This window comes from Aotus nancymaae, unplaced genomic scaffold (assembly GCF_030222135.1).
Source record: "Aotus nancymaae isolate 86718 unplaced genomic scaffold, 86718_ANA_hifiasm-v0.15.2.pri h1tg000032l_0, whole genome shotgun sequence".
NCBI classification, from domain to species: Eukaryota; Metazoa; Chordata; class Mammalia; order Primates; family Aotidae; genus Aotus; species Aotus nancymaae.
The window spans coordinates 31,389,772-31,412,913 of record NW_026988445.1 but is presented as its reverse complement, the minus strand read 5'-3'; the positions used below and the strand labels follow the sequence as shown (position 1 = coordinate 31,412,913).

The window sequence follows — 23,142 nt, the reverse complement described above, 5'->3', positions numbered from 1 at the left end:
TCATGGGAGCGGAGCGAATCGTGCGTGGGCGTGATCTGTGGGACGCTGTGGCTTACGAGGACCGAGGTGGGTCGAGCGGCGGTGACCTCCGTTCCTACGGGGCGCACCAGGGCGGGCAGGCGGGGTCGAGGGGGACCCGTAGGACCGAGGGAGGATCCAGGAGGGCTGAGGGAGGACCCAGGTGGGGCTGAGGGAGGATCCAGGTTGGGCTGAGGGAGGACCCAGGTGGGGCTGAGGGAGGATCCGCGGGGCTGAGGGAGGACCCAGGTGGGGCTGAGCGAGGACCCAGGTGGGGCTGAGGGAGGTCCCAGGTGGGGCTGAGGGAGGATCCGCGGGGCTGAGGGAGGACCCAGGTGGGGCTGAGGGAGGATCCGGGGGGCTGAGGGAGGACCCAGGTGGGGCTGAGGGAGGATCCGCGTGGGGCTGAGGGAGGATCCGCGGGGCTGAGGGAGGACCCAGGTGGGGCTGAGGGAGGATCCGCGGGGCTGAGGGAGGACCCAGGTGGGACTGAGGGAGGATCCGCGGGGCTGAGGGAGGATCCAGGTTGGGCTGAGGGAGGACCCAGGTGGGGCTGAGGGAGGATCCGCGGGGCTGAGGGAGGACCCAGGTGGGACTGAGGGAGGATCCACGGGGCTGAGGGAGGATCCAGGTTGGGCTGAGGGAGGACCCAGGTGGGGCTGAGGGAGGATCCGCGGGGCTGAGGGAGGACCCAGGTGGGGCTGAGGGAGGATCCGCGGGGCTGAGGGAGGACCCAGGTGGGGCTGAGGGAGGATCCGCGTGGGGCTGAGGGAGGATCCGCGGGGCTGAGGGAGGACCCAGGTGGGGCTGAGGGAGGATCTGTGGGGCTGACGGAGGTTCCAGGGGAGCTGAAGCAGACACAGCGGGCGGACTGAGGGAGGACCCAGGGGGGCTAAAGAGGGACACAGCGGGCTGAGGGGTATCTAAGAGGCTGAGGAGGGATCCGTGGGGCTGAAGGAGGATCCGAAAGGCTGATGCAGCGAGGCTCAGGGGGAATCTGCAAGGTTGGCGGGGGCTGACGAATCCCCTATAGTTCACAACAAAATGAAGTCATTTGTGTCACAACTTAATCAAAATGGAGAGGGGAGGGCCCTAAGGAAGCCGCTGTCACACATTTCTGAAATGCCAGCGAGGCTCGCTATTACCTTGTAAACAGAGCTTATTCCGGCCGTTTCCACTGGCCTGCAGTATTCTAGATGAGATGCTTGGACCAGGGCAGGCAGAGAGCATCGCTTATCTGCCCCAGCAAACCAGGGTTGCTTTGTGCAATGAGTTCCTGAGACTAGGACCTTTGTTTAGTGAAAGTTACAGATGAGGAATGGAATCACTTATTCAGGCCCAGACAGGAGGCTCAGGCTTAGTGTCTGAATAAGAGCTGTTTGCCAGGACTTTCTGAAAACCCCACAAGAAACCCTTTTGTGTCCTTCGTGGGTCTCCTACTTTGACAAAATTTAGACCATCTTTAGGACTGCAGTAATTCAGATAAGATGCTCGGAATAAACACGTCCAGTAATGGCAGCTCCACCAATGAACTGAGGACAACTTTGAGCTTTGGTGTTGGGCCTCTGGAACCAATGAATTCTTTCTAAGCAGCTTCTGTGAACCTGTCCCTTTTGGCTAATAAAAAGTTCCCTTTGCCCTTCCCTTACCAGGAGTGCTGGTGGCTTGGTGTTGTTGACAAAAAGAATCAAACTCTGTAAAATACTTTAAGAGATTTATTCTGAGCCAAATATGAGTAACCATGGCCTGTGACACAGCCCTGAGGACAGAGGTCCTGAGAACAGGTGTCCAGGGTGGCTGGGGTGCGGCTTGGTTTTATACATTTTAGGGAGGCATGAAACATCAAATACATTTAAAACCTACATTGGTTTGGTTCAGAAAGGCAGGACAATTCGAAGTAGGGGTCGACGGTGGTGACTTCCAGCTTATAAGCAGATTTAAAATTTTTCTGGTTGAGGATTGGTTGAATTTACCTAAAGACCTGGGATTAACAGAAAGGAATGTCTGGGTTAAGATAAAGGATTGTGGAGATCAAAGTTCTTACTTGCAGAGGAAGCCTTCAGGTACTAGGCTTCAGAGAGAATCGGTTGTAAAATGTTTGTATCAGAAAGTCTATGTAGATGTTAATACCAGAGAGGTATAATGAGGCATGTCTGACCCCCACTTCTCGTTATGACCTGAACCAGTCTTTCAGGTCAAATTTTAAGAATTCCAGGTCAGGCACAGTGACTGACGCCTGTAATCCCAGCACTTTGGGAGGCCAAGGTGGGTGAATCACTTGAGGTCAAGAGTTCAAGGCCAGTCTGGCCAACAGGGTGAAACCTGGTCTCTACTAAAAAAATAGAAAAATTATCCAGGCATGGTGGTGTGCGCCTCTAATCTCAGCTACTTGGGAGGCTGAGGCAGGAGAATCACTTGAACCCGGGAGGCAGAGGTTGCAGGGAGCAGAGATGGCACCACTGCACTCCAGCCTGGGTGACAGAGCAAGACTTCGTCTCAAAAAAAAAAAAAAGTGTTCCTTGGCCAAGGAGGAAGTCCATTTAGATGGTTGGGGAGCCTTTAGAATTTTATTTTTTATTTTTGGTTTACATTTGATTAAAAAAAACTTCAGCCAAATTAAATTTAAAGTTTAATTGGGCAATGAACGATTCATGAATCACACAGCCCCCAGAATCACAGCAGATTCACAGAGACTCCAGTGCATGGCGGAAGATATGTAGACAAAGAAAGATAACTGACGTACGGAAATTGAAAGTGAAGTACAGAATGGCTGGATTGGTTACAGGTTGGCGTTTGCCTTATTTGAACACAGTTTGAACACTCAGCAGTATGTGAATGAAGTCCAGCCTCAGGGATTGGCCAAAACTCAGCTGTTGCTACAGCTGCACACTCCTGTTAGGTTTTGAATCTGTCTATTAAGCTGGGTTGCACTTCCTCCATAAAGACTCAAATACAGAAGTATGAAGTCCTTCTCAGGCCATGTTTAGTTCACTTTAACAACCCCTCTTTAGGTCATTTTCTCAACTTTGAGAGATTGACCAAACCTTTGGTTATGGTTGTCACTACCCCCATTGTAAACGTAGTACTTTGCTCCTGAAACTCGCTGGGAAGCAGTAGAACCATGTTTTCCAAAGGTAGGAACAAGGATTGAGTAGAAAGTACCTGTTTGTGCTGGAACATCCTGTTGACAGGAGAAAAAGTCTGGTCTGTTCTAGGATTTGCGTGTACCCTTAAAGTCTCGGTTTGATTATGTCGCATTTAGCACAAGTGACTCCATTTTAGTTTGGTTTGGCCTGTTGGGACCTCGTGCATGAGTCCAAAACAGTGGCCTCTCATAAATTTGTTTTAAAAACGATTATCCCTTTTTGGTCAGGCTCTCGCTTGAGTGAGGGTGTGGCCAATACTTAGGGCCTTAGCACCTCTCTCTGTTGCCATCGGTTTGGGTTTCTGGTGGCGGCACATTATTCATAGGTCATGGTATCCTCATGGTCACATATGTCTTTTGCTCTTTCATTACAGTTGAAGAGAGACCATTGATATCCTAGAGATGGCTGCGTGCAAACATTTAAAACCTTTGAGAGAGTACAGCACTCCAGGGAGACTACTACTATGACTATTGGGAGGATGATAGCAAGAGTTTGGAGCATGTTCCTTAGCCAGGGTCCCCATAAACCAAACCACCTAAAATTAAGTAGATTAAAGAATGAGCTCGATGAAGAGTCTACTCGCTTGACTAAGTGGTTTTTTTATTAATCTCTGACAACTGAATTTTGATAATCTACATTTAATGTTTTCCTCCATAGGCCACAAGTGCCAACAGCGGCACAGATATTTTTCTGTTTAGCTAATTCTATTATTTAGCATAACTTCCATAAGAGAATTTAAAGTCTGTTGTGTAATGATAGCCTTTACAGTAGGATCTGCTAGAGAGCCTATCATGCGGGATACATTTCTAACTATTGCCTATTTTATTCTAAACCATAGAAAAAGGACCTGACAATTGATGTCCTTCAGAAGAGTGAAGGCCTCCTGGCAATGTTCTCTTTAACCCATGATGTGGATTAAGAGGAGTTTTTACTGATTATGTGGAAATGTGTATGCGCTATTAAAGTTGTTTTTTTTTTACCTACATCTTTTAGATAAAAGACCTTCATCTTTTATCTATCAAAGTATAAGATTAGTCGTGTATAAGGCTGGCTGCAAAATCCTTCACAAATACAAGTATACCCTATAAGTGAATATAATAGAATCCCTTTTCGTTTCTATTGTTCATAGAGGCATAGACGAGGAAAAAATATTCAAAGATAAGAGTCTCATGGTAGTACAAGTCTTGATCTGTGAGCTTGGGAAAAGCTGTTCACATCAAGGATGCTATCTTTTTCTGGGGAGAAACTTCCCTGGTTAGTTTTACCTTAGGGATTCCAATGAGTGTACCATTCCAAGAGTGTGGAGGGACCCTTCTCAGTTGTTTGATTGTGAACCCAAGGTTCAAGGTTCCGAAGTTCCGTTGCAGCGTGGAAGGACAGTCTTTCTCTGATGTTCTCAGAAGAGTCAGTCTTCAGGTTCTAGATTATGAAGGGGTTGATTGTCCTCAGTGAACCATAAAAAGTTTTCTTTATCTGGTGAAAATATACTCTGGCATAATAATGAGCTGTTACAACATAAAACATGCATTGAAAATGACAATGGGATGAAATCCCTTTATACATGATTAAATGAAGCATCAGGTGGCCAAATGTACCTGAAGGTTTGATTACCTTCCCAGGAATGTGGAACAAAGCATTCGTTCTACTTTTTTTATTGTTTTTACAAGACTCATCTGCTTATTTTACGGAGTAATGATTTAAATTGAGTACATTTGTGCACGGTACATATTTGAAATGAAAAGTACTTGTATCAGAATAGGCATCAGAAAAATACCAACTCATCTTACACATAATAACTACAAAATATTATTCTGTCTGATCATTTAAGCGTTACAGATCCTGAGAATGTTATACACTGAACAGATTAGGTACTACCTTAAAATTAAATCTCGCTTGGAAAAAAATCCTTTCAAAAATGCTCTGAGGTACAAATCACCTATGTATTAAGCATGAGTCTTTTACGTTCTATGAAGATTTTAAACAGATATGTCAGTTACAGTTCAGTGGCTGTTGAAGCAGCTACCAGTCAGGTTCAAGGACGTGCTGTCCCACAGTTTCCCTGAGCTGGGTTTTCAGTTGCAGCCGCCACTCTTTCTTTGTCATTTATCTGCTTATTGATGTCTTCTGTTGAGTGGCTTCCTTCAGAAATGTGGATTTCCGACTTACGTTTAAATGGTAAACATGGCTGAAGTTTTACTCAAGCACAGCTCCATAGGAGTCGCCAAAGATCAGTGAGGTTGTGGTGTCAACTTGATAATAACCACAGTCTTGTTCATTTATCTTCTGAACTTCCACACAACTTTCCATTGCCAATTCCAGTTCTTCTAAAGTATTAGGCTTTTCTGGGTCTGGGATAGTTTGAATCAAATCATAAACCTCTAGCATTTCTCTTCCATGATCCGGGGCTGCCGGCCTTCTCCCTGCTCAGAGGTCTGAGAGCCACAGGACTCTGCTTGTGTCCAGGAGAGCAGCCCAGATGCCCACTCCATCCTCAGCTCTGCCATCCCTGGCGACTGTTTTAAACAGTTTTCACAATTTATAAGTCAACCACATCAGTATATTCAATTTGGATTATTTTATCTTTTCCATGATGAGTCATAAAATACAGAACCTTTACTAACAAAAGCCTTAAGGCCTCAGGAGGAACAAGGCGGCCGCCCTGGTTGTCCGTGAGTCGTGCTTGACATTGGACCGTGTGCTCTTGGATACCAGCTGTTTCTCCAATTTAGCTGCATAGCACTGGCAGCTGATGGGTATCACGGGTAATTTGACTTAGACCTTGGAGTTCAAATTGCATATCTAAACAATTTTAGTATTGACTGGTTTAACATGAAAAATCTGGCAAAGTATTTTCTTTGTATTTAATTTTTTCTTTTTTTGAGACAAGGCTCATTCTGTCACCCAGGATGGAGTGTAGTGGCGTGGTCTCAGCCAGCGCATTGCAGTCTCCACCTCCTGGAGGAGGATTGCTCCACCTTCAAGCAATCCTCCTGCCTCAGCCTTCCCAGTAGCTGAGATTACAGACTCACGCCACCACGACCAGCTAATTTTTGTATTTTTAGTAGATAGGGGGTTTTGCCATGTTGGCCAGGTTGGTCTTGAACTCCTAGCCTCAAGTGATCCACCTGTCTTAGCCTCCCAAAGTGCTGGGATTACAGGCATGAGTCACGGTGCCTGGTCTGGCCACACATTTTGACAAACATCATGCAGGAATTCCTTTCTCCCAAAAGGGGAAAATAAATTTGGGATTTGACAAACCAGATCAAACTGACTCAATCCTGGAACTTCCTGACTCTTTAAATTACCTCAAACAAGGAAAATCTATTGGTCATAAAAAGCTATCACTGCAGATTATAAGGCACAAGATCTTGTTATGTCATGTACCAGTTCTTTAACACTCCAATTATGCCAGTAAAGATACTTAATGGTTGTGAGTAGAGAGTTGTTCAAGATCTTTGTGTGATAAACAATATGGTTGCACCTCACCACTCAGTCATCCCAAACCCCCATACTTTGCTGACCTCAATCCCAGCTGATGATAAGTTCTTCACCGCAGTTGACCTGTGCGGTGTCTTCTTTAACATCAGGTCAGCCAGGCCAGTCAAGGCCGTTTGCTTTCACTTGGGAAGGCCAACAGTATACCTGGACGGTCATGCCCAATGCTTCACTGAGAGCCTGTCTAACTGTCCAAATTCTAAAGGCTAACCGAAAGGATGTCACTTTCCTCATGGGTCCACTTTACTGCAACATGCGGGTGACCTTCATTGTTCTCCCTCAAGGCAGCGCGTGAGGAAGACGGTGTATACCCGTTAAAACTCCAAGCTCCTAAAGGCCTCTAGGTTTCTCAGGAAAAATATTTAGGCCACCAAATTTCACAAAGTGGACCACACTCAGACCCAGATTGCAAACAAGACATTTTATAATTTCTGAAATCCAGAACTGAGCAGCCACTCTGTGGATTTCTTGGGCTTGCTGGATCCCCAGGTCTTCTGTTCTGGCCCAGCCCCTCTGCTAAAATCACCAAACCTGACCCTGTTGTTTGGGAAGAGCCAGAAGATGTAGCCACATCTGACAAGCTAAACAGAGTTTTATTAAGTCCCCCAGCCTGGGGACCCTGATTATCAACTGCTACGGTTTGAATGTCTCCTCCAAAACTCATGTTGAAACGTAGTCCTCAGTGTAGCACTATTGAGAAGTATGGCCTTCAGGAGGTGATTATCTGGAGGGTTCTGCTCTCATGAATGGGTTAATCTATGCATGGATTTGGGGACTGATGGGTTAATGGCTTACAGGGCTATCCTGGGAGTGAGACTGCCATCTTTATAAGAGGAAGAGAGACACCCTGACCATGTGATGTCCTGAGCCACCTCCCTCAGGACTCTGCAGGGAGTCCCCACCTGCAAGAAGGTAGAAGGCCCTCAGCAGATATGCCCCCTTGATTTTGGACTTGCCAGCCTCCAGGACTGTGAGAAATAAATTCTTTTTCTTTATTTATTACCCAGCCTCAGGTATTCGGTCACATCAACAGAAGACTAAGGCAACTCCGCTTCTTCTCTTGATCTTAGCCGAAAGGCCAAGAAGCGACACGACCCACTTCTTCCTTTCTGTACATGAAAAAGAAGGAAGCACGCTGGCAGTTTTAACTGAAAAGCATGCAGCTGGGCATGGCTGGGGGGCTGAGGTGGGAGGATCACTTAAGAGTTTGAGACCGGCCTCAGCAACATAATGAGAGCCCCCTCTCTAATAACATTAAATATTAGCCAGGCATGGTAGAATACCTGTAGTCCCATCTACTTGGGAGCTGAACCCAGGAGTTGAAGGCTACAGTGAGTTATGATCATGCCACTGCACTCCAGCCTGAGTGACAGAGTGAGACTCTGTCTCTAAAGAAAATTGAAATTTAAAGCATTTTAAAAGCATGGAGATCAGCATATTCCCATAAGAGACTGCAGTGAACAGTGGGACGTGGGAGCGTGTGGCTCTCCTTGTCTGAGGGTTATCCCTGCCACCACCTTGCGGGTCAAATCCACCAAAGCAATTGTCAGGGGATCTCCCTGGACCTTTTTGTGGCCCACACTGTGGAAAGTCTCTCAAAGTCTCGTCGTACTCAGCACCTTCATCCTAGCCACCTCACTTTTTATGAGATCCTTCTGTTAACCGCTCCCCATGTGACTGTCTCTTCCTGTGATAATTTTAATCCTGCTACTTTCCTTCCTCTCTACTCTGGGGCAAGACGCCACCTGACTGTCTGATTTTAATGGATCATCTTTTGCCTCCCCGAAAGGATTTACAGAAAACTCCCCTGCACAATGCGAAGCTGTCCCAGTTCACAGATGGCTCAAGCTTGCACGACGATCTCTTGCTTTGAGGTTGGGAAAGCAGCCCCTTGGCCTTCGGCCACTTCAGCCCAGCAGGCGGAGCTGTCTGCCCTCGCTGGAGCCTGCCTCCTTGCTGAGGGGAAACTGCTAACCTTTGTACAGATAGCACGTAGGCATTTGCAGTTGCTCATGATTTTGGAATGTTGTGGAAACAGGTTTCCTCACTTTCATAATGAACCTTATGATTTGTTAGATGCAATACAAATACCTGCTGTTGTGGCCATGATGAAGGTTCCAGGCCATTTGAAACTAGACTCTGGAGGCTAGAGAACGCCACCTTGCTGAGAATATTGCTAGGAATGCTGCCCTTAAGAGTCCTACTGATTGACCGGGCACACTGGCTTATGCCTGTAATCTCAGCACTTTGGGAGGCCAAGGTAGGCAGATCATGAGGTTAGGAGTTCGAGAGCAGCCTAACCAACCTGGTGAAACCCCATCTCTACTAGAAATACAAAAATTAGCCAGGCGTTAGGAGGCCGAGGCAGAAGAATCGCTTGAACCCAGGGGTCAGAGGTTGCAGTGAGCCGAGATCGCTGCACTCCAGCCTGGGCGACAGGGTGAGACTCCATCTCAAAAATAAATAAATAAAAATGCGTGATCATGAAGATGAAGACACTGTAATCTGTCAATGATGTGTTGAGACCAGAAACCCAAACTGATGGTAACTGAGACGAATTTAAGTCCTAAGTGTTGGTCAGGCTAGGTGAGAGCCTGATCAAAATGGGTAAAAATTGTTTCAAACAAATCATGGGAGGCCAATGTTTTGGACTGAGTCTTGCACTAGGAACCAACCAGACCAGACCAAACCAAAACCAAATCACTTATATTAAATGCACATAAGTAAACAGATCCCAAAACAGACCAGTTTTTCCTCAATAGGCATAAGGAAGTCCCCGTACAAAATAGTAACCAGAAGTAAGCTAAGGTAAGTAAGCTTTTTCTTTTCTTTTTTTTTTTTTGTTGGGGGAAACCCCTCAAGAGCCAAGGCAAGGGTCTGCGGCCTCAGTCTGTTCTCATATAAATATTGAATTAGAAAAGAATTAGAGATATAGTTACAGTTATTCCTATGTATAATGAAATAATCACAGAGCTATTCACATGTAATCATAAATATACATATATACAATCATGTAATCTTTAGTTTTACTAATAAGTCTCAGGTCAGGAAGTATGGAACTGAAGTGGCATTGGAAAAGAGGTGACCCTAAGGCAAGGTGCTCTGAGCCCTCTGTCCCGCTGCATCAGGGCTGCTGGAGGGCGCCTCGGCTGTGCGGCAGCGCCAGCGCTGTGAGAACGTCCGCTGTTCAGCCAGTGAGGGAAGGAAATGTCAAGACGGCCGAGACGTCCCCTTCCTTGGGAGAGTGAGGAGAGAACTCCACTTCTCCAAGCTCTTGCGGTGGGCCTGGCGGCTGTCAGGGAGGCCCGCAGACACCGGGGACTTCACCGTCTCTATGTGAGGCTGTGCCTCAGCGGCCACGCGCCACGGCTGCTTTCAAGTTCTACTTCTGCATCTGGTTCCTCTCTTTCTTCTAAGATAAGAATTAGTAACAGTAACATGAATTTTAACATCCTTGATATTCTTGACAAATATGAAAAAAGTGCTGACGCCTTAGGTCTTCTCCTCGCCTCAGCTTCTTGAAAATCCTGAGCCCCTGTCTCCAAGACACGTGGCTTGTCTGGCCCTGTCACCGACCACCGTTACCTCACCTACCTACCTGCCCCCTGCTTTGTACTCAATAAAAGTCAGAGCGTCCGGGCACTCGGGGCCACTGCTGGACTCCACGCTTTGGGTAGCAGTGGACCCTGGGCCCAAAAACTCCCTTTTCTCTATCTCTGTGTCCTGTATCTTTATTTTCAGTTTCTCATCTCCACACCTGTAGAGAGGGACTCACAGGACCCTGTAGGGCTGGACCCTATAGTTATCAATTTGTTACTTTTCTTTTTTTCTTTTCTTGAGACAAAGTCTCTCTCTGTTGCCCAGGCTGAAGTGTAATGGTGCAATCTCGGCTCACTGCAAGCTCCACTTCCTGGGTTCAAGTGATTCTCCTGCCTCAGCCTCCCAGGTAGCTGGCACTACAGGCGTGCGCCACCACACCCGGCTAATTTTTGTATTTTTAGTACAGACAAGGTTTCACCATGTTGGCCAGGCTGTTCTCAAACTCCTGACCTTAGGTGATCCATCTGCCTCAGCCTCCCAAAGTGCTGGGATTACAGGTGTGAGCCACCGCGCCTGGCCCAATCTGTTGTTTTTCTTTTTCTTTTTTTTTTTTTGTTTTTTTGAGATGGAGTCTTACTCTGTAGTCCAGGCTGGAAAGCAGAGGCTCGATCTCAGCTCACAGTAACCTCCGCCTCCCGGGTCCCAGTTCAAGCAATTCTCATACCTCAGCCTCCCAAGTAGCTATGATTATAGGCACGAACCACCATGCCCAGCTAATTTTTGTATTTTTTAGTAGAGATGGGGTTTCACCATGTTGGCCAGGCTGGTCTTGAACTCCTGGCCTTGTGATTTGCCCGCCTCAGCCTCCCAAAGTGCTGGGATTACAGGCATGAGCCACCATGCCTGGCCCAATCTGTTATTTTTCTACCTTTGTTTCTTCATTCTTCTCACCTCATAAAACCCACGGTCCTGCTAGCTCCCAGATAGGGGCTTTTATTCTATTTTGTAGAATGCAGGCTGCCTCAATTCATGAATTACGAAGAAAAGCCAACGAAACCTATGACTACATATGCCATAATTTGGCCTCTGACAGTGAACTTTCCCTTTTCTGCCTAAAAGGCTTCTCGTTGCCCAACTCCCCCAGTGCAGCACCTATGGTCCTGTTACAGTGAATCCCAAGTTTCTCTACAAAGAATCAGTATGACAGTATGTTCAGCTCTCTTATTCTTGAATTCTCTATTTTAAAGCTTAACTTCCTTGTAATTCCAGTAAACAACCTTCTCCACCGGTTCTAGTCAGTAGTTCACATCTGTTCCCCCGGCCCCCGGCTCCATTCTGACTCATCCTGCCCACCTGCTCCACTGACCCACCCGTAATCATCCTTCCCGCCAGAACACCCACCCTGCCACTCCAGCTCGGACCCCTGCTCTCTTTAAAATAGCCAGTCGGGATTAGTCTAGCTTGTGAGGTCTAACCCTAGCCAATAGGGTACGACACAGCAGTAGGGACGACCCCCCATCAAGCAGAATTACCCTTTCCCCCCTTATGGAAGCGTGCGGCCGCCATTGTTCCATCCCTACACTGCACCCTTCTATAGAAGTAAACTGGCTTGCTGAGAGGACTTATGGAGTGCTATTTCTTTTGAGGCATTGAAATTTTACTTATAACAGTCTGACATAGCACGTGTATTCCAGGTTGCAATCCCTTGCCCAACAAACTGTTTTATTATTATTTAAAAAACTAGAGACGAGGCTTTGCCATGTTGCCTAGGCTGGTCTCAAACTCCTGGGCAAGCGATCCATCCGCGTTGGCCTCCAAAAGTGCTGTTCTCCACCACGCCTGGCCCCAACACATCTTTTAAAAAATGTTTTATTTTTTAAAGTTTGAAGTTTTTTCTTACCATCCTGCAGTTCAAATTCAATAAATCTTTTTTTTTTTTTTTTGAGACAGAGTCTCACTCTGTTGTTCAGGCCAGAGTGCCGTGGCTCAATCTCAGCTCGCTGCAACCTCCGCCTGCCAAGTTCAAGCAATCCTCCTGCCTCAGCCTCCTGAGTAGCCGGGATTACAGGGGTACACCACCACACCTGGCTGATTTTGTTATTTTTAGTAGAGATGGGGTTTCACCATGTTGGCCAGGCTGTTCCTGAACTCCTGGCCTCAGCTGATTGCCCATCTCCGCCTCCCAAAGTGCTGGGATTACAGGCATGAGCTACCATGCCTGGCCTTCAATAAATAATTTTTAAAAATTTTAAAAGTAATTTTTAGAAATAGGGTTTCGTGGCCTTAAAAGTAATTTTTAGAAATAGGGTTTCGTGGCCAGGTGCGGTGGCTCATGCCTGTAATCCCAGTACTTTGGGAGGCCGAGGTGGGTGGATCACCTGAGGTTAGTAGTTCAAGACCAGCCTGACCAACATGCTGAAACCCCATCTCTACTAAAAATACAAAAAGCCGGGTGTGGTAGCAGGCGCCTGTAATCCCGCCTACTTGGGAGGCTGAGGCAGGAGAATCGCTTGAACCCAAGAGACAGAGGTTGCAGTGAGCCGAGATCACACCATTGCACTCCAGCCTGGGTGACAAGAGTGAAACTCCGTGTCAAAAAATAAAAGGAATAAGGTCTCACTTTGTCACACACACTGGAGTGCAGTGGCACGGACACCGCTCACTGCACCCTCGACCTCCCAGGTTCAAGCGACCGCCACAGTCAGCCTCCCGAGCAGCTCACGGCCACACTCGCAGGTTAACGGGTTTTGACGAGTGGCCTCTCTGATGCTCAACGCAGGCTGACACACGTCCTCCCTGCGGGTTGGAACGGGCCAGCGGGGTCGTTGGTCAGTTAGGTCCCCTCAGTGTCGATGGAGGGCGGAAGCGGCGCTGAGATAAGCGGGAGGCGGAGCGCAGGCGCAGCGCGGTGACTTAGCGGACCGAAGCAGGGCCCATGCTGCACCGAGGTACTCCTCTGAGGGACAGGGCGGTCAACGTACGGAGTGGGCGGGGCCGGCGGGTCGTGACGTCAGTACGCGCTGGGTGGACGCGGGCCTGCGCGGCTCTGTGACGTCAGCGGGGGAGGCGGGTTGGGAGGGCGGCGTGGTGTACGCCCCTGCGGGTGCGACGGACCGGCACGGCGGTGTCGTAAGTCCCTTGCTGGCGGAAGCGGGACCGGCGCGGCACTAAAGTACTTCCCTAAAGGCGGGGAGGAACGAGACGTGGGCGGGACCGGGGGGCTCATGACGTCAGTCTCGCGCGCGGGTGGAGGTGGGCCGGCGCAGTGCTGTGACGTAATGCAGTGGACGAAGGAGGTGGCCCCGGATGTTGCGGCGCCCGCTGGCCGGGCTGGCTGCGGCCGCCCTGGTCCGGGCCCCTCCGGACGGTGAGTACGAGGGCGGTCCTGAGGGTGAGTCGGTGCCTAGGCAACTTTGGCCCCTGCGCTTTGCAGGCGCCCAATCCGCGCCGCCTCCGGAGCTCCTCCTAGCCGGTTGCCCTGTGCTGCGTTCACCTGTGGGCCCTGAGAACGGGGACCTCTGGAGGGCGGACGGGCAACGCAGCGGAGCCCCGGTTCCGGAGGGCGGGGCACTCCTCCTCAGGAGCCGGGCGGGAGTTTTCGCAGTGTCAAGCGGCTCCTCGGCGCGTAGGAGCGCACGGTGTCTTCCCGACAACGGGGCGCGCCGCCAAAGAGAGCAGCCGGGAATCCCTACCGCCGGCTCTGGCGGTGTGCGCTCCGGTTCCCACCCCACCCTGCATGCCCGGGGGTCCTGGGAGGATGGAGCCGGCTACTCCGGGGCTCCTAGGATTCCGCGGGCGGTTCTTGCCTGCCCTGTGGCCTGGCGCAGAGACAGAGACTTCGGCAAACAGCAGGCCTTCCCGACGCATGAGTGCGGTGTTTGGGGTTCTGATTCTCCCCAGGCCAGAGTCCGGGTTGGGGTTCCTGAAGCTGCCCAGCTCCCGTTCTTGAGCGTTGCCTTAGAAGGATGCCCCAGGAAGGACTGCTGTGGGAAGCAGGTGCCTCAAAGTTGATTTTGACCGTGTGTGTGCTGGGCCTCGGTTTCGCCTCTGCATGAAACAGGCCGGCCGATCCTGGGGCCCCGGGTGGGTCCTGCTCTGCTGTCCTTGGGCTCCTGACCCCTTCCTGTCTCAGGCTTGCTCTGCCCGTTGCCTGGGGTTAGTGTCGAGGACCCTGTGGAAGACTCGGCCGGTTTTTCTTTCTCCTTGATGGACAGGCCCAAATGGCCGCGCAGCATCGTGGGCCTTCACGCGCCTGTGGCTCTGGAGGGCCCGGTTTTCTCAGGAGGTAAAGGAACATTCCTCTCCCCTTGGGGAAAAAAAAGTGAAAACGAAAGCGCTCTGGCTGCTCCTGGTGTGGTCCGGTTTAAAACAAGGTTACAGAAGGCTAGGACACGTGCTACCCGGATGTGTGCCCACAGCCCCTGCTGCCAGAGCGGCCGCCTGGACCACCAGCCTCCCCTTCATCCAGCCGGCCCCGCCCAGAGTCCAGGTCCGTGTCTGATGGCTTGCGTCTTACTGAGAGGCTAGGCGGGAGGTGACTTCTCTCCGTTCTCAGAAGGTCGAGCCCTCTATTAGCATCTCCTGGAAGAGTGGGCCGAGGGGGTGGTGGTGACTGTGTTCAGTGCTCAGGATGGCTGGAAGCCAGAAGGAGGCGATTCTGCCGCCAGAGCAGGAAGTGTCTTTCTAGTAAAGCGGCTGCCGGGGCAGCATGGGGAGCCCAGTCCAGGGAGCGTTCTGCCAGAGAGCGTTCCGGAACCTGCGTCTGCGCCAGGCTCCTGGGAGACCTTCCATCTCGGAGCTCCTGTGGGGACCACGTGCCTGGCAGGTCCTTACAGTTGTGGGTTGTGTGGCTTATTGCCAGGCTGCTGGATGGAGTTGGCGACTGTGGGTTGGTGAGAGTGGAGGACACAGACTGTTTGCCGGCATGCTTCCCACCACCTAGAGGAAGACACCTTTGGCACGTGCGTTCTGCTCAGGGCAAAGTCAGGTTCTGTGGTTTCCACCCCAAGATTGCACGAGCCATGAGGCCTGGGCCACAGCTTTCTCTTTTGGGTGTGCTCTGTGGAAGGTGGCTTTGGTGACCGCCCTGCCACTGGTCCCTCCCCAGGCAGGCAGGCAGGCAGCTTGTGCGCCCACCCTGTCTCCAGCAGTGATGTGGCTGTAGTTCCGAAAGGCCTCCACCCACTAGCTGTCTGCCCTCTGCACCCCCTGGCTGGCCGGGACCCCGGTGGTCTATGCATTGTGACCTCATGCTTGGCCAGAGGCGAACTCAGGGGACCTAGGAAGAGCAGATCGTCGGGCTGCCCAGAGTTCTTGGCGGTTGATATGCAGCGTGTGCCTCGTGCCCTGTGCTGGGTGAGAGTGGGCACAGCTGCGCAGGCAATGCCCTTGGCTCAGCCGGAGCCTGGACCCCTGCCTGGCAGCAGCTGAACAAAGCGGTGTCTTCTGCTCGTGGGCCCAGCCTCGCCTCAGTAGCTGAGCGCACGCACCCTCAGGAGGGAGGAGGGGAGGCCCGGAAGCCTGGGCTTGTCGGGGAGTAAGCGCGGGGCGGGTGCAGCACCTGTGAAGAAGCAGGTGGGGGTGGGGCCGCCGGCGTCCGCTCTCCGCTCTGCCCTGGGTTGGCTCTGTGGTGAAAAGACGCACCTGCCGCTCACTGCTTGCAGGGAGAAGAGGGAGATCCCCAACCCAGGAGCCAGAGATGGAGCTCCAGCTACCCCTCAATCCCGGGATTTGGAAGTGAGGCACGAACTCCCGAATTGCTGGGCGTCGGGATGGAGTGTGGGGTTGAGAGGGTTGGAGACCAGAGTCTGGTAGTGGTTTGGTGGGATCCTCAGAAGGTGTGGCTGTTCCCCTTCTGAGACGCACACGGGGTGCTGAAGCTCCATTTCTTGTGGTGGGTTGACCCTGGTCACCCCTGTGTTTCCTTCCATATGGGTTTGTAGTGGCGTGGCATCTAGGTTCAGACCCTAAGAGCTTGGAGCCAGGGACTGTGGGGAACTGGGCAGGACTGGCCTCGGGGCAGCCCTCTCGGGCCCACCAGTACTGTGCTTCTGTGGGGTGGTGGGGAAGAGTGACCTTGAGAAGGGCCAGCTCACTGGAGCTACCGGGCAGAAGCTTAGGTGGGGTCCAGCCCACAGGCCATCTGGGTAGCCTTCCCATACTGGGTCCTTTGAGGCGCAGGATCTAGCTCTGCTTTTTCTGCTTTGTATTGGAAAGGTCACCATGAGATCATTGAGTGTTAATTTCTGTGATCTTGATGCATTAAGTAGGTGTGTAGCAATTGCTGGATGTGTCCTGAGAACTGCACCCCTTCCACCCTGGCGAGGAGCAGGGGCTCCAGACATTCACGCAGGTGTCATGGCTCCTTGATTGTGGGAGGCTCAGGGGGGCTCCAAGCTCATGCATCGTGGGAACCAGGCTGTGAGGGTTGCAGGGCTTGCCAGCTGGGAGTAGCTGAATGAGAGCCCTGGCCACTGCGGTGCGTGCTGGTGGTTGGCTGGCATATAGAGGAGGTGGCAGGGCTGGGTGAGCAGGAGCCAAGTTAGTGGGGAGGCTGGAGCCACTTCTGTGGGTGGGAGAGCCAAGAGGGCATGGTGGGCATGCTGAGTGAAAGGGACATGTGCTTGTGACAAGAAGTCCAGAAGAGGCAGGAGGAGGGAGGAGTCACTTCCTTAGGAGCACACATGGACTACTGGGTGGGTGCGCTGCAGCTCCCTGACTCCTGAGTCTTTTTACTGGTGGTCTTGTGTGTTTGTGATCAATGGCATGTATGTGTGTGCATGTGTGGGTACACGTGTGTGTGCATCTGCTTGGTGTGCATGCATCTGTGTGCATGTATGTGCTGTGTGTGCATGTGTGTGTGTGTTTGCGATAGGTTTGTGCACACATCCTGCATACCTTTGTGCCTGGGAGTGGCACGTGTGTGGTAAGTGCCCCATGCATGATGGAGTTGCGGCGGTGGTGCATTTGTGAGATTACCTCGGTGGCCTAAATTGGGGATTAGGAGGGCATCCTCAGGTCCTTCCTACTGTCTGCTCCTCTGCCCGCAGCAGCTGTGCCCCAAGCAGGAGGAGGCCATCCGTGCCTTGCCTGAGTTGTGTCCAAGGTGTGTGCGTGGCCAGGGGTCCTGTCCACCTCCCTCTGCCCCGGTCCCTGAATGCGGCGGCAGTGCACAGCTCCTCCCCTCAGCTCTGCTCCCCACCCCAACTCAAAGACACAGCCCTGGCCCTGTGTGCGTAGCTCGCGTGGGCTGTGTGGGCAGGGCAGGTGCAGGTCTTGGGGCGAGAACTGGAGCTGTCTTTTCCTTCCTGCATAGCCAGTACCAGGTGGACGGGGCTGCCTCCCTGCAAGGGCTGAGGGCCGAGCCCCCTGGGGATTTATTCCTGGCTTAGAAGGGCGGGGCCAGAAGCAGGCGTGGTGGGGATTAGGGATTCAGCACCCTCAGCTCTCAGTCCAGCAGAAAGACCCGCTCCAGGCTGGCCACAGAGGCTGCACACCAGCAAACAGGTAGGCCCTGTCCTGGGGAGGGTCCCCACCAGGCAAAGGCCAGCTCCCAGGCCCACCTGACACAAGTGTCCAAGCTAGGATACTGTTTGCCTTCCCCTCGGGGGCTAGTGGGGAGGCCTCCAGTCCCCTGCTGGCATTACCAGCATCACAGATAGGAGTCCCAATTCCGAGGAGAAGTTCCTCGAATGGGTATAAATTCAGCAGACCTTGACAAGGCCATATCTGCAGAGCATGGTGCCGGAGGACAGAGGCAGGACAGGGACACTTCCATCCCAGACCTGGCAGCCCAGCACTCAGCACGGCCAGGCTCCTGGGTGGAGTGGGGGGTCTCCTGACAGGCTCCCAGAGGGCTTGGAGGTGACTGCACTAGGTGGGGACGGCAGGTCCTGGGGAGGGTATGATCGGAGTAGGCGGCACCGCTTGCCCAGGACCCTTGGGGAGGCTGACAAGGTCAGTGGGTTTCAGAGATGGCGGGTTTCAGAGGGGGGGCTCCCCTGCTGAGAACCCAGTAAAGCTGGCCCTCCACGCATCTCCCGTGTGCCCAGAGCCTGGTCTGAGGGCTGCCTTGTGCATACCGGACCTTCCGAGGTAACAGAGAACAGAGCTCATGGGGACACGCACCCAGGCTCTCAGGAGACTCTCAGGGCAGTGTCTCCATCTGCAGGTCAGCCCTTTCCTGCCAGGAACTCAGGAAGGCAGAGGCAGCTCAGCGGGGGTGGGGGTGGGGGCCCAGAGGCCCCACTGCTATCCTCCCCTCTCACAGCCTCTCCTCTCACCCCCAGGCATGTCGGGCCCCCGGCCTGTGGTGCTGAGCGGGCCTTCGGGCGCCGGGAAGAGCACCCTGCTGAAGAGGCTGTTCCAGGACCACGGAGGCATTTTCGGCTTCAGCGTGTCCCGTGAGTACAGGGCACCTGCCGAGGGGTGCGTGGGCCTCAGGGCTGCTGGGCAGTCCCAGCACTGTGGGCAGGCCAGGAGCCTTCACCCAACAGGCACGCCCACCCTGGGGACTGTTCCTTCTCCTGTACACTCACCCCGCACGTGTGCACATAGACACACACACACACACCCTATGCCCTGAGGACCGTCCCCACTCCTACACACTCCCCCCCAGTGCACACGCACATGCACACACACACGCCCTATGCCCTGGGGACCGTCCCCACTCCTGCACACTCCCCCCCAGTGCACACACACATGCACACACACGTGCCCTATGCCCTGGGGACCGTCCTCACTCCTGCACACTCCCCCCCAGTGCACACACACATGCACACACACACACCCTATGCCCTGGGGACCGTCCCCATTCCTACACACTCCCCCCAGTGCACACACACACACACACACACCCTATGCCCTGGGGACCGTCCCACTCCTGCACACTCCCCCCAGTGCACACGCACATGCACACACACACGCCCTATGCCCTGGGGACCGTCCCACTCCTGCACACTCCTCCCCCAGTGCACACGCACATGCACATGCACACGCCCTATGCCCTGGGGACTGTCCCCACTCCTGCACACTCCCCCCAGTGCACACACACATGCACACGCACACGCCCTATGCCCTGGGGACTGTCCCCACTCCTACACACTCCCCCCAGTGCACACACACACACACCCTATGCCCTGGGGACCATCCCACTCCTGCACACTCCTCCCCCAGTGCACACGCACATGCACACACACACGCCCTATGCCCTGGGGACCGTCCCACTCCTGCACACTCCCCCCAGTGCACACACACATGCACACGCACACGCCCTATGCCCTGGGGACTGGCCCCACTCCTGCACATTCCTCTCCAGTGCACACGCACATTCACACGCACACGCCCTATGCCCTGGGGACTGTCCCCACTCCTGCACACTCCCCCCAGTGCACACGCACATGCACATGCACACGCCCTATGCCCTGGGGACTGTCCCCACTCCTGCACACTCCTCCCCCAGTGCACACGCACATTCACACACACACGCCCTATGCCCTGGGGACCGTCCCCACTCCTACACACTCCCCCCAGTGCACACACACATGCACACGTATACGCCCTATGCCCTGAGGACTGTCCCCACTCCTGCACACTCCTCCCCCAGTGCACACGCACATGCACATGCACACGCCCTATGCCCTGGGGACTGTCCCCACTCCTGCACACTCCTCCCCCAGTGCACACGCACATGCACATGCACACGCCCTATGCCCTGGGGACTGTCCCCACTCCTGCACACTCCTCCCCCAGTGCACACGCACATGCACACGCACACGCCCTATGCCCTGGGGACTGTCCCCACTCCTGCACACTCCTCCCCCAGTGCACATGCACATTCACACGCACACGCCCTATGCCCTGGGGGCCGTCCCACTCCTGCACACTCCTCCCCAGTGCACACACACATGCACACACACATGCTCACACACACGCCCTATGCCCTGGGGACTGTCCCACTCCTGCACCACCCTCACGCCTCCCCCACCGACCGCCCACCGAACCTGAGGCTGTTGCACTCCTGAGGCTGTTGCAGACTCCCTTCCCTGGGTCTGTTGAGCACTGATAACTGTGCCATGGTGCCTTCCTGCGAGAACCCTCGCCCTGTAGCTCCTGCGCCTTCCCCGACGTGTGTTCCACTGGCTGCCTGCATCCTGGGGCTCAAATGCTGTCGGGACTGCAAGGGAACGCTGGGTGGGGCAGTGGGCTCTGAGCAGTCCCTGATGGGTGACAGGTCTCTCTGCCAGATACCACGAGGTACCCGAGACCCGGCGAGGAGAACGGCAAAGGTGAGTGGGGTGGGGCCCTGTGGCTGGAGCACCCCTGGTGTGAGCAGGCTGCTGGGCCCTGCAGCTCTGTCACTGTGCTTCCCATCCCCTGCCCCTGTCGGTCCTCATCTGTGAGAAGGTCCCATCTCCTGCCCCCGTCAGTCCTCATCGGTGAGAAGGTCCCTGCCTCCCAGGGCCAGTGAGCTCAGTCAGGGTGTCAGTGCCACAGTACGGTGTCACCTGCTTTTTTGGGTGTAGTGTGAAAGGCAAGCCAAGGCCTGGGGTTGTCCTCCTCCCACCCTGGAGGCGGCCACAGTGCTGCCGTCCCCAGCTCTATCCTGGGCTTGGCACTCATCAGCGCTTTCAAGCTGTCTTCTGGTAAACAGGGCTACTCTGCCTGCCTGATTCGAGACAAGGGAGTCCCCTCCTGACAGCACCCCGCCCCTAGCCACACAACCCAGTGGTCTCCAGTGCCCCACCACATCGTCCCCTCTGTAACCTGACAGTCTCCAGTCTTCCCCCCCAACTCCCCCCTGGAGCCCAGCAGCCTCGAGTCTCCGTCCGTGAGGAGAATGTGGGCACCTGGCAGCACTTGAGGGGTCCTCAAACGTCTCCCCAGCAAGGGTCTGACCAAAACAGCCGTGGGTGTGGGAGGGGCCTGCAGGTGTGCCTGGGTTGGGGGCGGCTGGCCCTGGACGCCCTGGTGCAGGCCTAGACTGCGCTCTGGACGGCCCCTCCTCTTCCCCAGATTACTACTTTGTAACCAGGGAGGTGATGCAGCGAGACATAGCGGCCGGCAACTTCATCGAGCACGCTGAGTTCTCAGGAAACCTGTACGGCACGAGGTGGGCCTGGAGCGGGCTCCCGGGTTGCCGTGGACAGCAGGAGTCCGCACCGCCCACCCCATGGTCGTGAGTGTGGCCCAGGGCCAGGCTCCATCTGTGGCCCCGTGGTGGCCCTTCTGACGAGAGTGCTGGGCCCGGTCCTGCCACCGTGCACTGTCCTGGCAGGGCGAGGGGTGCACAGGACACCTTGTGCTCACTACAGGCACCTTGGGGCGAGGGTGGCTTCTGTTCCCTGTAGGCGGGGTGGGCCATGGGGGTAGCAGGCTTGGCGTGCTCCTAGAGCTGCCGTGGGATGCTGGGTCTCGGCCAGGCCTAGGCTCAGCTGTGGGAGGAGAGAGCTGGGCCCTGGAAGGCCTGAGTGTCCCTGAAGCTCCCGTAGGCACCTGCTGACCTGGCACCTGCCCCCAGCAAGGCGGCAGTGCAGGCGGTGCAGGCCATGAACCGCATCTGCGTGCTGGACGTGGACCTGCAGGGCGTGCGGAACATCAAGGCTACCGACCTGCGGCCCATCTACATCTCCGTGCAGCCGCCCTCGCTGCGCGTGCTGGTGTGTGCCAGGCAGGTGGGGGCTGGGGGCCAGGCTGCGCCAGGCTCTGACCGCCACCCCCTTTTCAGGAGGAGCGGCTGTGGCAGCGCAACACCGAGACAGAGGAGAGCCTGGAGAAGCGGCTGGCTGCTGCCCGGGCCGACATGGAGAGCAGTGAGTGTGCGGCGGGGCACCGGGCATGCCAGGAGGGGAGTCGGGGTTCTGAGGCCTGCAGCACCAGGGACCCTATGGGTCCCCAGACCTCCTGACACCCAGAGTCCCTGTGAGAGTCGTCAGGCCTCCCAACCACCTCCTGACACCTGGAGACCCCATGAGGGTCCCCAGAACCCACTCATTCACCAAAGGTCTCATTGAGGGTCCCCAGATCCCCCCACCACCCAGGGTCCCCTGAGGTGTCCCCGACCTTGTAGCCCTGAAGTGCATCCTCTTACAGCTGTCACCTCTCCTCTGCAGCCCACAGGAAGAGGGCATTTAACGTTCTGCTATGTCTGTAGAGGACAGTGCTGCCCCTAACCAGAGTCCTGACAGGTGCTGGTGTCCAGGGTCTGGGGCGCCTGAGAACAAGGCCCGGGGGGTGGCCCTTCCCCATGCTGCACAGGCCTGACTGGGCTAGAAAGCTGTCCCACAGCCACAGCAAGGACAGCCGCAGGCCAGTGGGCAGCTCTGGGGTCATGTGGGACCTGGGGTGGGGGCTTTGTGGGCTCACTGTGGCCTGACCCCAGGCCCCACCCCCAGGCAAGGAACCCGGCCTGTTTGATGTGGTCATCATTAACGACAGCCTGGAGCAGGCCTACGAGGAGCTGAAGGAGGCGCTGTCTGAGGTGGGCCCCATCCTCCTGCCAGCCTGGGCAGGCCCAAGGGGAGGCCTGGGGCCAGGGCTTTGTTGCCCACGAGGCCACTGAGATCAAATGGGACAGTCTTACCCAAGTACTGGCACGAGACCCAATGGTCCACCATGGAGGGAGTGCAGGAGGCCTGGCCCTTCCTGGATACCAGCCCTCCTGACCCCCGTTCTCACTGCAGGAAATCAAGAAAGCTCAAAGGACCGGCGCCTGAGGCTCTCTTCTCAGGACCCTGGCGCATACGGGACCAGGGCAGCAGCACTGAGCAGCCTCCTTGGCAGGCCCTGCGGCAGCTCTGTGCCCTTGGCTGGCGTGTGGAGTGGAGGGGATGCGTCTCCTGTGGTTGGACCATGCTGGGGTGACCGCAACCCAGCCCCACCAGGCTGTCCCTCAAACACTGGACCCGGGGCTGACATGCTAATAAAATAATGGTTGGATTAGAGA

General features: G+C 54.2%; 1 protein-coding gene and 1 pseudogene across 13 annotated transcripts; one reads left to right on the top strand and one right to left on the bottom strand.

The window, feature by feature from the left end:
* Positions 1 to 23,138, top strand: GUK1 (guanylate kinase 1). Of its 13 annotated transcripts, XM_012472670.3 has the most exons (11): positions 14,432 to 14,484; positions 14,618 to 14,688; positions 15,061 to 15,160; positions 15,863 to 15,935; positions 18,488 to 18,601; positions 20,444 to 20,485; positions 21,213 to 21,309; positions 21,718 to 21,856; positions 21,925 to 22,009; positions 22,592 to 22,677; positions 22,880 to 23,138. In XM_012472670.3, exons 5-11 carry the CDS (start codon positions 18,490 to 18,492, stop codon positions 22,910 to 22,912), a joined length of 594 nt encoding a protein of 197 aa, XP_012328093.2. In that variant the 5' UTR covers positions 14,432 to 14,484; positions 14,618 to 14,688; positions 15,061 to 15,160; positions 15,863 to 15,935; positions 18,488 to 18,489; the 3' UTR covers positions 22,913 to 23,138. The 13 variants fall into 13 exon arrangements, with proteins under 13 accessions (XP_021522622.2, XP_012328096.2, XP_064239764.1 ...); XM_021666947.2 differs by lacking the exons at positions 14,432 to 14,484; positions 14,618 to 14,688; positions 15,061 to 15,160; positions 15,863 to 15,935 and adding an exon at positions 1 to 66; XM_012472673.3 differs by lacking the exons at positions 14,432 to 14,484; positions 14,618 to 14,688; positions 15,061 to 15,160; positions 15,863 to 15,935 and adding an exon at positions 13,482 to 13,566.
* LOC135277413 (cytosolic iron-sulfur assembly component 2A-like) lies at positions 5,184 to 5,653 on the bottom strand (annotated as a pseudogene).
* Positions 23,139 to 23,142: the final 4 nt, after the last annotated feature.

What these genes read in the sequence shown, in the direction of transcription:
- GUK1 (XM_012472671.3), top strand. Translation starts at nt 18,313, where the DNA reads ATGGGGACACGCACCCAGGCTCTCAGGAGACTCTCAGGGCAGTGTCTC. An exon ending in TTTCGGCTTCAGCGTGTCCC is followed by an intron (nt 18,602 to 20,443) that starts GTGAGTACAGGG and finishes TCTCTCTGCCAG; the next exon opens with ATACCACGAGGTACCCGAGA. An exon ending in CGGCGAGGAGAACGGCAAAG is followed by an intron (nt 20,486 to 21,212) that starts GTGAGTGGGGTG and finishes CCTCTTCCCCAG; the next exon opens with ATTACTACTTTGTAACCAGG.